The 13,029-nt window shown below is 43.8% G+C and overlaps 1 protein-coding gene across 4 annotated transcripts in view; it reads left to right on the forward strand.

Moving 5' to 3' along the window:
* Positions 1-13,029, forward strand: part of LOC125885730 (caskin-1-like) — a 53,355-nt gene that overhangs the window by 35,637 nt on the left and 4,689 nt on the right. For 2 of the 4 annotated variants that reach the window (XM_049571466.1, XM_049571469.1), the window contains 7 exons: positions 723-790; positions 3,690-3,797; positions 4,315-4,416; positions 4,636-4,774; positions 5,653-6,452; positions 6,540-7,197; positions 8,590-9,184. In XM_049571466.1, the coding sequence (XP_049427423.1) occupies positions 723-790; positions 3,690-3,797; positions 4,315-4,416; positions 4,636-4,774; positions 5,653-6,452; positions 6,540-7,197; positions 8,590-9,184 (2,470 nt within the window). The remainder of the gene's footprint in view (positions 1-722; positions 791-3,689; positions 3,798-4,314; positions 4,417-4,635; positions 4,775-5,652; positions 6,453-6,539; positions 7,198-8,589; positions 9,185-13,029) is intronic. The other 2 variants (XM_049571467.1, XM_049571468.1) reach the window with 2 other exon arrangements.

Genomic DNA, 13,029 nt, shown 5'->3' on the forward strand with positions numbered 1-13,029 from the left:
TAGTTGTAGTTGATTTATGAATCTCACTTTGAAAGAAGCATATAAATTAGCATATTTTAGTCTGCTGTCATTCCACTGGTTCAAGTGATATGTGGGAAGTGTAGTGCTAAAACACCCCCACCGAGCCAGCCATCCCTGGATGGTGCTGCCAAAGTTATTACGAAGGACTACACAGGCAATATAAACCCAACTTGATTTAATTTCTCCACTGCTTCTCATCCTCAAAGACTGCACTTGATCACTAGATAACACAGTTTCTTGGCTTTGCATCAAGGCAACATTTCAATTTCCTGGTTCCTTAAGTTGTTAATAATTTATCAGGACAGAGGAGATCATAAATATCTGTTTGGTAAATAATTAATCAGATGTAACTGCAAACATTTGAACTCATAATTGAATGACAACACCAGTTAAGCAGCTCTCATTTTCTATGATCAAGGAAGTGCAGTGATTGTTTTCACTTTCACTGTAATTTGTATATTATTACATGTTATATTACATCATAAATAAACTCTGCTCTAATATATTATAAAGGAATTTACAAGCCCAGAAATGAAAACGCTACTCAGATAAGCATTTTGGGGAATTGTTTATGTGAAAATGTGTTCTAATTACCAAAATATGAAAGAATAAAATAATAGAGTGGTCCTTTACTGCTAAAAGTAATATATTTTATTCTTTTCTCTCTTGTTTTTGTCTCACCTCTCCACCTTCCCTTCAAGGCTCCTCCAGTTGCACAGTTCATGAACAGCGGTCATTTGAGCGGAAGGCAGAGGAGGATGATGGGAAAGTGAGTTCTTGGATGGCAGATTGGTTCACCTTGGAGCCTCCTCTTTCTGTTTTTTTCCTGTTACCTCTCAACCAGTGCCTTGGCTTGAGAGAAGGTGATCTACAAGGGTGGGCTCAGTGGCCACAGTGAGGCGTCTGCCAGGGTGGTTGTGTTGCACCTGAACAGACGACACCATGGGGATGGGCATGCGAGTGTGTCACCATGGAGACAGGCAGAGTGACAGACACATCGAGGAGTCAGTTGCTGTCTTGCCTTCTGTCCCTCTACCCACCCCCCCTGTCCTCACACCACACTGAGACACCAGGCACCCACATGCTGCCACTCTGCTCTAGAACCTGCCAGCAGCGCTGCGTGTACTGTGAAGCTAAGGGTTAAATTCTCTGTGTGTGATCTAGAAGCAGGCAGATAAAGTTTTCTAGAATCAAGCAGTCAGCAGTTACCAGGCAACAGACGTGTTCTGTCATAGAGGAGAATGCAGTAGTATTCTTAGTTTATCTTCATTGGTTGATCTCATCCAACAGTCTTTGACACTGAATTCATTCACAGACTACAACATGGATACCAGTGGTTTGACCTGTATGGAGCGATCACATCGAGATGAAACGCTAGAAACGCAATGCCAGTAAAACCAATGTTTTCCTATGATATGGCTCGTCTGACTGGCGTTCAAGCGTCTTTTTAGACGGCCGTTTTTCCGGCGTCTTTTTAGACGCGCGTTTTTGTAGACGCTTCTTTTTAGATGCGCGTAGACACTGAAAAGTTAAAATATTTTCAACTTTTTGAGCGTCAGATGTCAATAGCTAGTGCGCATTGAATAAGCGTTTCAAGCGTCTTTGAAGCGTCCACGTCTCTAGCGTCTCATTTCAGTGTGATCACCCCCTTAGAGTGTGTCAGCCCAAATAAGAAAACATTCTTTCCCATTTACCCAAAGGGAAATAATGTGTATTCTAGAGAGATCCATTTGTAGTATTATTACTGAAGACCCTGAAGTGATCTTACCGCTCTATTATGAGTTTCAGAACAAGTTTCCATTTCTTGCTGGTAAAAATTTCCTAGCTTTTGGTGTAGAGTAGGATCAAATTTTATATGAGTACAATGGAAGTTTCTTTTCTCTTTTTTCTTTTCTAGAATAGTCTTCTCCTCTGTGATCTAGAGCAAGCTGCTATATTGTGTTCTATAGACTTCTTCCCTGGATTTAGAGCAGGCTACTATGTTGTGTCCCATAGACTTCTCTCCTATATTCTAGAGCTGGCTGCTATGTTATGTTCTATAGACTTATCTCCCATAGTCTAGAGCAGGCTGCTATGTTGCTTTCTACAATAGTTTTCTGCCCTGTGTTCTAGAGCAGGCTATGCTGTTGTTTTACAGACTTCTCCCCTGTGTTCTAGAGCTATTCTAGAGTTTATTCTAGACTCCTGTATTCTAGAGCAGGCTACTAAGTTGTTTTCTATAACAGTCTTCTCCCCTATGATCTAGAACAGACTGCTATGTTATGTTCTATAGACTTATCTCCCATAGTCTAGAGTAGGCTCCCATGTTGAGTTGTATATTAGTTTTCTCCCCTGTGTTCTAGAGCTTGCTGCTATGTTATGTTTTATAGACTTTTGTGCTATATTATAGAGCTATTCTAGAGTTTATTCTAGACGCCTGTGTTTTAGAGCAGGCTTCTATGTTAAGATTTTTGGGCTTGTCTCATATATCCTAGAGCTATTCTATAGTCTATTCTAGACTTCTATGTTATATACATTCTTTCCCGCTTACCCAAAGGGAAATAATGTCCACTCTAGAGAGATCCATTTATAGTGTTATTACTGAAGACCCTGAAGTGATCTTACCACTCTATTATGAGAAGAATAGGTTCCCATTTCTTGCTGGTAAATATTTCCTAGATTTTTGTACAGAGTACTGTCACATTTTAGAGGAGTACAATGGAAGTTTCCTTGCTGTTTTCTAGAACAGTCTTCTCCTCTGTGATCTGGAGCAGGCTGCTGTGCTGTGTTCTAGACAGTCTTCTTCCCTATGCTCTGGAGCAGGCTACCATGTCATGTTCTACAACAGTGTTCTCCCCTGTGTTCTAGAGCAAGCTGCTATATTGGGTCCCATAGCCTTCTCTCCTATATTCTAGAGCTATTCTAGACTTTATTCTAGACTCCTATATTCTGGGTGCAGGCTATTAAGTTGTTTTCTAGAAGAGTCTTCCCCCCCTATGTTCTAGAGCAGACTGCTATGTTATGTTCTATAGACTTATATCCTATAGTCTAGAGCAGGCTGCTTTGTTGTGTTGTTGTACATTAGTCCTCCCCCCTGTGTTCGAGAGCAGGCTGCTATATTGTGTTCTATAGACTTCTATGTTCTAGAGCAGGCTGCTATGTTATGTTTTATAGACTTTTCTCCTATATTCTCGAGCTAGTCTAGAGTCTATTCTAGACTTCTATGTTATAGAGGAGGCTGCTATATTGTGTTCTAGAACAGTCTTATCCCTTGTGTTTGGGAGAAGGCTGCTATGTTGTGTTCTATAGTAGTTTTACCCATGTGTTCGAGAGCAGGCTGCCATGTTGTTGTTTTATAGAACAGTCTTCTCTCCTGTGTTCTAGAGCAGGCTGCCATATTGTGCTCTACAATAGTTTTCTGCCCTGTGTTCTAGAGCAGGCTGCTATATTGTGTTGTACATTAGTCTTCTCCCCTGTGTGCTAGAGCAGACTGCTACGTTATGTTCTATAGACTTCTCTCCTGTGTTCTAGAGAAAGCTGCTGTATTGTATTCTACAATAGTTTTCTACCCTGTGTTCTAGAGCAGGCTGCTATGCTGTGTTCTAGAACAGGCCTGTGTTCTGTGCTCTAGAAGAAGCCTGTGGACTCTTCTAGAAGCAGGCAGTAGTGTTTTGTGTTCTGTGTTCTAGAAGCAGGCAGTAGTGGCGTGGCTGGGTGAGTTTCAGCTGCAGTTCTACACCACCCACTTCCTCACCGCGGGATATGATCTAGACACCATTAGCCGCATGACCCCTGAGGTAAGGTCATGACCCCTGACCCCCTCACGCCCGCCCCTTGTCTGTCAAGGCTCCGCCCAGCTCAGCTCTCAAATCAGCTCCCCACTGACGTGGATGATGTCATCATGACCCTCCTGTCTCTGTCACCTGACCCCCCGGTGTGAGTCCTGAGCCTCAACCAGTCACTTCTCATACTCTGTCTGCTTCATTTGCATACCTGTGTTCACACATGGCCGTGTGTTCCAGTCTGTGCTGTAAACGCTACCCTGTGTTTGTCCTTGACTGTGTTTATAGTGCCAGTGCGTATGTGTGTGTTTGTGTGTACTGAAGCGGACACAGTGGTATGACGTAAACCCCCTCAGGGCAGGGGACACTCATCAGAGATTATCCAAAGCAAAATATTCCTGAAGGCATAGCACACACAGCTCATGTACAAATGTCCAACGCACGCATAAAATTGTTTACATTAAGGAGAATAAAAACACCTACAGTAGCTGCGGTGAATTCCTGATGTGACTAAGTGTGCTTTGCATTGAAGGACTTGACGGCAATTGGGGTCATGAAGCCGGGACATCGAAAGAAGTTAACATCAGAGATCAGCAAGCTGCCCTCCACAGACTGGCTGCCGGACCACAAGCCTGTAAGGCTCTCACGTGTACTACACAAACTAGAGAAAAGGGAGAAATGTTGAATTTTGGCAGCTGCACGAACACAAGTGTATACTGTATATAAACACATGCAGCTATTCTTGTCTGTTAGGAAACTAGTGTTTCAGAATCAAAATGCAGTAGACGTGTAAACTGTATCTTGCAAGCTTTTTACATTGTACCCATGTTTGTGTGTCCCTGTGCGTTTTTAGGCCAATTTGGCAGACTGGCTGTCACACCTGGGTCTTAGTCAGTACTACCAGGTCCTGGTGCAGAATGGATATGAAAACATTGACTTCATCTCTGACATCAGCCTTGAAGACCTGCAAGAGATTGGTATTACAAAGCTCGGTAAGATGCAGCTACATTATGAATATGGGGGATGAAGTAATAACATAACCAAGCCAGTAGAGATAGAGAACTTTGATGTAAATGACAAGTATGATTGTCAAAATCTATGAATAGAAGATGTCACTCATAGCCCACTTGTTACCAAAGGTTTTGTGTCTCTCTACAGCACAAACAATAGTTAAATACTGTATAAGTTTCTGTTGTGTCTGGAATATTTGTACTGAATTATTCAGCCACAGAACATTTGATTTTTATACCTCTGTACCAGCGATAGCCGTGTCCAGATGCATTATGTTCTTGGGTTGTCTCTCTGTACGTTCATCCCATTCTCATAAACACAATATCTCAAGAACGCCTTAAGGGATTTTTTTTTTTTTAACTTTGTCACACTTGGACTAGAGGATGAACTGGTTAGATTTTGGTCATTGTGACCTCATCTGTCTCATTCTCGTGAATGTGATATCTCCAGAACACCGTGAGGGAAGTTCTTTAAATTTGGCACAACCATTAACTTTGAATCGAGGATGAACTGATAAGAATTTAGTTGTCAAAGGTCAAGGTCACTGTGATCAAAACTCACCTGTTTTGATTGTGCATTTTCTTGTGTCGGCTCATTTTTATGTTACACTTCCCGGCCCCTAGACGGGTGCGTAACACAATAACTCAGGAATTCATAAGCTAATTATGACAACATTTCATATAAATGTCTAATAGGATAAAATTGATGATGAGATTTAATATCCACAAGGTCAAAGGCCAACTTCACTGTAGCATCATAATGGAATGTCTTTTAGCTTTTAAGGCTTAATGTGTTTTTATTGTCTTTCCTCTTCACAATAACTACATTTCGTTATGTCTCTCCTCCACCCCTGCCTCAGGCCATCAGAAGAAGCTGATGTTGGGAGTGAAGAGACTGAAGGACCTGCAGAGAGGAGAAAGTGGCTCTGAGCCTCCTCAGAGCCCCTCTACACCTCCGTCCAGTCCAGGTGGCAGCACCGGCTCAGAGCCCCGGAGGGAAGTGCGTAAGCAGAGGGAGGGTGCCCCCAGCCCACTGGCCAAACCTCGCCCAGGTCTCACACATTCACAGACTCCTCCCCACTCACCGACACAAACCCCAACACAAACTCCCCCACATGGCCGAACCCAGCAGGCATCCCCCAGGGCTCGGCCGCGCCCCTCCACCCAGATGGCAACAATAGATGCATCAGTACCGCTGCTTCGTCTGCCCAGTGAGGAGGAAGAGCGACGGAGAACTCACAGTCTAATTGGCTCAGAATCAGACTCTAGATATGCCACTGTGTGCCGCAGCAGCTCTGCACGTACTGCCCCTAATGATGTCACTGTTAACCGCAGCCAATCGTCTGTCACCCTCCGCCCCCGTCGGAAAGGTCGGCCCCCCACACCACCTAAACGGTCCTGTTCTTCCATTACTGGGGGTGACGGGGAGGGAGAGGGACAGGTGGAGGGGCTACTTGGGCTGCCAACCTATCGAGAGCGGCGAGCCAGTGACTGTGGCAGCCTGGGATCAGCTTTAAGATCTCAGGACTCAGCAGGCCTGGAGAGATCAGAGGGGGCTTCTGGGAGTGTTCGCAGCCTCGCTGCTATGCTGGAAACATCCATCGTAGGTGGAGCCAAAACCCTGCCAAGGAATCTGGGAGGCAGCACCAACTACCTACAGGTGTGGGTCTTTGTGTTTGGGTTATGAAAATTCTATTTTAAAATGTTTATCAGCAACATGCATGTCTAAGATTCCTGTGACCTTCAGGTGAGTCCGCCTGTACTTCGTCGGCAGGCTGGTGCAGGAGGTCTTGGATCTGAGGATGAGGATGTCTTAAGTCGCCGCAGGACCATCAGCGGACCAGAAGGCCTCCCTGGGGATCAGCTCGACTTGTTACCTCGGCAACCAGCCCAGCAACGTCCAGAGCCCCGACCCCGCTCCACTGTGGTCTCCTCAGCAGCAGAGATCACAGACGGCACAGCGACGCTCCGAAGGAGGCCGCATCCTGTGGTGACAGACTCTGAAGCACCTGCATCTGTGGAAGCCAGTGCTGTCACCATGACAACCGGCTCTGACACTATACGCAGGAGACAACGCACAGCTGAGCATCCAGAAAGTGTCACTCAAAGCAATAACCAATTAGACTCTCCTAGCAGTCAAACAGATAGCAGCCGGAAAAATGGAGGTGAGCCGCAGCAGAATGGCGGCGTGGTACTGAGGCGGCGGCCGGTGTCTGAGGTCTCTGATAGGACGGAGGCCAACAGAGAGAGCTGTGAGTGGATGGAGGCTAGGAAGTCTCTGAAGCCGCCGGTCTCACCTAAACCATCCACAGTCACCCTGAGGAAGACACAAGCGGATCCCCCAACACCGACTCGCAGGGTCCCCATACCCGGGCCTGACAACACTGAGACAGCACAGAGTCCTGGTGAGACACATATACACAAACTGGCATTTAGTCAGTTTAGCTTCTGTCTGTATTAATGTTTATGTAGCCCGTCAGTCACAATCTCACTCTAAAGTCACAATCTGTATATTTTTTACGTGATTATAGCGTTTAAATACTCTGATGGTGTTGATTTACGTGAAAATATAAGCAGTCTGTGTTGCCTTTCAGCCCTCTCACATCGAAGTCCACATGTTGAAACTGTGGGGTTGGGGAGTGAGATTATTGACCTTCATTTGTCTTTTTTCATTTCACCACTGACAGGCATCAAAGTCAGAACATTTCAACACATCAGGGCTTTTAAATAATTTACTGGCATTTTACCTTTCGAGATACTGACAGGAAGTGCAGGAAGAGAGGTTCCCAGCTGGAGTTGAGCCAGGGACTCAGTTGTATCGTGTGCCTCTTTACTACACAGGGGCTTTAAAGCTATAATTTGTAATGAGTTTCCTTGATTTTAGTAACACATTCAGTGATAAACTAGAGCTGAAATAATTAGTCAATTAGTCAATCGACAGAAAATAAATTTGCAACTATTTGATAAGCTATTCATTGTTAAGTAGTTTCTCAAATATGTGTATTTGCTGCGTTTCTTTTCCTTCTTTCATAACATTGTAAACTGAGTATTTTTGTGTTTTGGACTGTGGGTCAGACAAAGAAAATGTACGAAGACATCACGGTGGGAAGCTAAGATCACAGCATAAAGCTATCGATATTGTTATCGAGGAGACTCTTGTGTTGCTATGTTGCTGTTCTACTTCAGTATCATTTATAGACTTGTACCCAAACGTGATCATTTTGTGTAGCCAAAGGAATTATTCTGAGTGAGTTGAAATCAAAACCTAGAATAGTTGGTAATTGAAGGTTTTCTTCTGTTAGTGTCACATTGTAAACACTGGGTGGTAAAAGGTTAAGAAAAGTAATAATTAATAATATTCTCTTTAAAGGTATACTATGCAGGATTGTCAGTTACTGTTTGTAAGGTCAAATCCAACCCCAGATTCACTCTCCTTTGGCGTTTTGCCTCGCTATATTTGCATTTTGTTGACGCTGTGCCTCTTGGTTGCCTGCTGCTTACAGTCTGGCACCTGTTTGCTGCCTTTTTATTAAATTTTGACCTCACTTGAGCGCTGTGGGGATACACACCCATAAACGTCCTGAACACAGAGGGCAGAGTCTCTGCCTGTATGATTTTATACATTGTTTTGTAGGACAATCCTGCATAGTATATTTTTAAGATTTTATGTATAAGTGACTGAAGACAATCCTCATCTGGCAAATAGATATCTGCCTTTGTGCCCGTACAGGTCGTTTATATGTGTGAGTTTATCAGCTTAAAAACTGACATCTTTCCCTCTGACTCTCTCCGACCAGAGCCGAAGCGCGTCCCTCCTCCTGTGTCCCCGAAACCGCGTGGGCCTCCGACGGCACCTAAACCAGGAAAAGCAATAGTAGCTTCAGCTGCCATGAGCCCGAGTCCTGTTGCTACCAGCCCTGCTGCAGCCAGCCCCACCCCGGCCCCCAAACCCTCCTCTCCTCTCCCCTCCTCTGTCGCCCCTCTTCCTGCTCCTGACACCCCCTCTGCTCCCTCCCTCTCTCCAGGACTCCCTCTTGCTTCCCCTTCTCCGGCCCAGAGTCCCTCCACGCCCTCCCCACACCCAGTCAAACCTCCCCGCTCCTCCATCGCCGGCCTCTCCATCGACCTGCTGGGAGGACGAGAGCTGGAGGAGGAAGAGGAGAGGAGGCGAGAGGAAGAGGAGAGGAAGAGAGAGAGGGAGCACAAGAGGGACAAGGAGCAGCAGGAGGAGAGGAAGAGGGCTGAGGAAGAGAATGCGAGGGAGCTGGAGGGTCAAGTGGAGGAAGTACAGCAGGAGGAGGTGCAGCATCGTTTGGAGGAGACCAGTGCCTCCTTGGCTGCGGCTGTGCAGGCTGTAGAACATAAAATCAAAGAGGAAGATGCACAAAATGAGTAAGTATTTATGAAGTTAATCATCACAGAATGTTCCATTTCATCTAACAACACTCTCAGGACAACTCGTTGGCTTCAGAGTTCATGATGAGAGGATCAGAGAAAAGTGAGAGGACCTGAGTCAGGCATTGAGTTTATGAAAATTTCTGCTCATCTTCTGCGTAGACACATGACCCCCTCCTCTTCACATAAAATCTTAAAGAAATAGTACAAGCATTTGGGGAAATTTTCTTTTTCAATTTCTTTACGAGAGGGACATGAAAAGATTGATACCATTCTTATGTCTGTGTTTTAAAGGTCCAGTGTGTAGGATTTAGGGGGACATATTGGCAGGAATGGAATATCTTTACGATATAATAACCTGAAAATAAGAATCGTTGTGTTTTGTTAACTTAGGGTGCTTTCAGACCTAGAGTTGTCTTGCTTTGGTCCGAATCAGGGACTAATTTTGTTACAAAGTTGCATAATTGCCTAGAGTTGGTTCGTGTTCTCACGGCAGCATTTACAAGCTGACCAGATCAAATGCCTTGTGCGAGAAAGCTGCTCTTGATTGGTCAGAATTTCCATGTGGGAAAAATCCAGGAAGTAAACAAAACATTGAAGAAGAGTACACTTTCAAGATAAATGCGACTCTAATGTCACAATGGAGGGACAACTACGCAGGTTGATTTTAGCACTGCTCATCGTGGACTATATTGCTGTCATTGTTCATTTTAGTCAAACCATACAGTTTGAAAACGAGGCGCGGCTCCAACTAGAAAACAATGTTTTGATGCATTGGATGTGCTGAATGTGCATATTAAGGCAGTACAGGAGGAGGTGCACATTAATAATCCTCCAGGACTGTAACATGCTCATGTTTAACCCAAACAATGTGTCATGTGACTGCATTTGGTTTGGATCCAGGTTGGAACATGCTCTAACCACAAACAGAGTTTGTTTATAACCGGACCGAGACCACCTCTTCAAGAAGGTTTCAGTCCAGTTGTTTTGGTACACACCCGAGTATGATTGCTGTGTTCACACCTGCCCAAACAAACTGCATGTAGGGGGCAAACAAAACTGAGTTCGATTGAACTGAACCAAACAGAACAGGTGTTAAAGCAAATTTAGGATGAACTGCTTATACCTGCAGAGATCACCATGTTGCACCTCAGTGTTTCTACAGTATACCAGAATGGACACAGCAAACACTGGCTCTAGATAGATCCATTTGCGTTTTCATGTCAGCCATGTAAAGAGCAGCCCCTCCATGATGAGCAGTGTTGAAAAAACTCAATTTTTTTTAGCATGAAACTGCTTAATTCAGTGTCTTTAGTGGTTGAAATCACCAGGTTGGCTTGTTTTGGAGAGGAAGAAATCTCTGCAGATAATCTGGCTCCTGATAAAATCCTCCTGAACGCCTGGATCTGAAGTTATCAGAGATAAAGGGAAGCACACATTAGCAGGTACTGGGCCAGTGGCCCATCTGCCACATTCTGAACAGTGTAAGAGAAGCACTGACCAAGCTTCAACTGGTTGCAATTGTCACTCCTGGATGCCACTAAATCCCCCTAAATCTGACACACTGCTCCTTTAAGTACAGACCTGGAGTCAGGATGTGGTTAGCCAAAGTTAGCGCAATAACTGAAAGTGAAGGGAACAGTGAGTCTGACTTTTTCAAAAGTAGAAAAATATGACGACTAACACCTGAAAAGCTCTGTAATTAAAACATTGTATCTTGAATCTGTGCCTTGTCTTACACTACACTGCTGACATACAGTAAGAACATTTTACTTAATTTATATGATTTTTTATCTTATATTTCTTTTATAATATCTATCCTTTATAAGTATTTTTTTCTAAATCTTATTTTTCACACTTTCCATAAGCCAGGCTTTAATGAGTGTGCCACCCTCCATTTCGCAACACATATTTTTTGTGTAGGCTTATGTGACAAATAAAACCTTTAAAGCAGAAATGAAAACAAGAAATTGTGGTTTCCCATACTGTAACCATAGTTCTTGGGGAATTACAGCTGTGGTTCTGTGCCTATGACAAGAGACCTCTACCAAAACCTGTGCTCGCCAATCATATCCAGCAGCAATTATCTTCTCTTACCCTCAGACAGAAAGCAAGTAAGCATATTTTCTGAAGTGTTGAACCATCCCTTCAAGGCGAGGAGCCAATTATAACTCCCAAGAAACATGAAATGAGTTGAAAGCCAGTTGAAGCCAGAGTTGACACTTTGTAGAGACCTGATAAAACATGCAGCGTTTTAAATCCCTTTCATTCATATTTTAATTCTGGGTCAGTGGTTCAGTGTTTTGTCCCCATTTAAAAAAGATAAATTTGCTCCACTTTGTGCCTCTGGTGGGCATCTGCACCGCAGCAATGGTTGCTAAGGCTGATGTGTACTGTAGTATTTAAAGCCTAACATCAAAACAAACAGATGGAAACAAGGTCAGAGTATTTTTAACCGATTGCCATGATGTAAACTTGGTTGATTAGGCGAAACCCTTGGTTACCGTGGGAACAGCAAGTGCGTTTTAATACTATTGCAAACACACTGAGCAGCTACTTTCTCAGGAACACAACAGGAGAGAAACTGGAGTCTGTTTAAAGCACAACCAAACAAATGCAACACCTTTGCTGCAGCTGCTTCAAAACAAAAGTCATACTGTGTTTGCCAGTTATGTTTTTAATGTGGGGCAGCGACTTAATACAAGATATAAGGAGAGTGAACATCGGGCAGTGAGGCTGTTGTAAATTAGATCATGCCATGAATACATCATACTCATACTCTGAATCCAGTGTGGAAATGGCAGACACCATCACTACCAATAAATCTATCTGCAGAAATAAATACTAAGTTAAAGGCTAGTGCAGAAAAACTACAGGACATAAATAACGGTAGTATCAAAGATATGGTTTGATTTTCTGAAAACTTTTAGGGTTTAAAACTTTAAATCTGCTATAATCTATGTTTTTATAATAACGACCATGTGAAAACAAAGGGGTCACTTGTAGTGGTGCACTTACAGAGAGTTATTATCTCATCTGTAGCTCCCATTTGCTTTACAGAGCTTCATGGCGTGTGTCCATATAGTGTTTTTCTGTGGCATAAACGTGCTGGCAGGGCTCTGGGGAGCATGTCATCAAAAGCAACTGTTTTTTTATTGATGCTTCATTCAGTTCACAGAGGGTTGATTACATCGTGAAGAACAAGCTTACAATGTGCACAGTGATAAAAGCACAACACTTACCAGCAACAGGAGACTTGAGAAATTTGGTCCAAAGTATACTGCAGCACAAGGACTTGAGGCAACTAACTTTATTAGAGGACTAACGTTTCGACCTCATCAGAATCTGACAGCACGACCAGCATTCAGTGTTCGCCAGTCTGCTCACACCAATGGGCTTTTCTGTTGTGATTTCTGTCCCAGTCCCCAGGGTGACAGGTCCTGCCCATTTAATGTACGATTGGTTGCCTAAAAGGACAGTGACGACACCAGCATCTTTCTGAAAAGTTCAGATATTTTCGACTTGAGGTGCTCCGAGCAGCCACGCACAAAAAAAAGTCTGAGTGCTCTGAGAAAAGACTCTGGGTGCAGCACTTTTTCCACACGCTCTCTGCTCATTGGGAACAATTCATCACAACAACTGGCACTCAGAAAATAACTCTATATGGACACTTAGCTTTTTCAGAGTTTCAGCTCATTGTTTTGGTTCCCTCTCATTGTGGTTCACACAGCAGGCAGCTGTTCAGTGACAAAGTACTAGGAACATTAATTGCCCAGCAGCAAACATCAGACAGACACATGTAATGGAGCATTTAACAGCTAAAGAGCCAGATTCTTCCCTCA

Source organism: Epinephelus fuscoguttatus, linkage group LG3 (assembly GCF_011397635.1).
Source record: "Epinephelus fuscoguttatus linkage group LG3, E.fuscoguttatus.final_Chr_v1".
Classification (NCBI taxonomy): Eukaryota; Metazoa; Chordata; class Actinopteri; order Perciformes; family Serranidae; genus Epinephelus; species Epinephelus fuscoguttatus.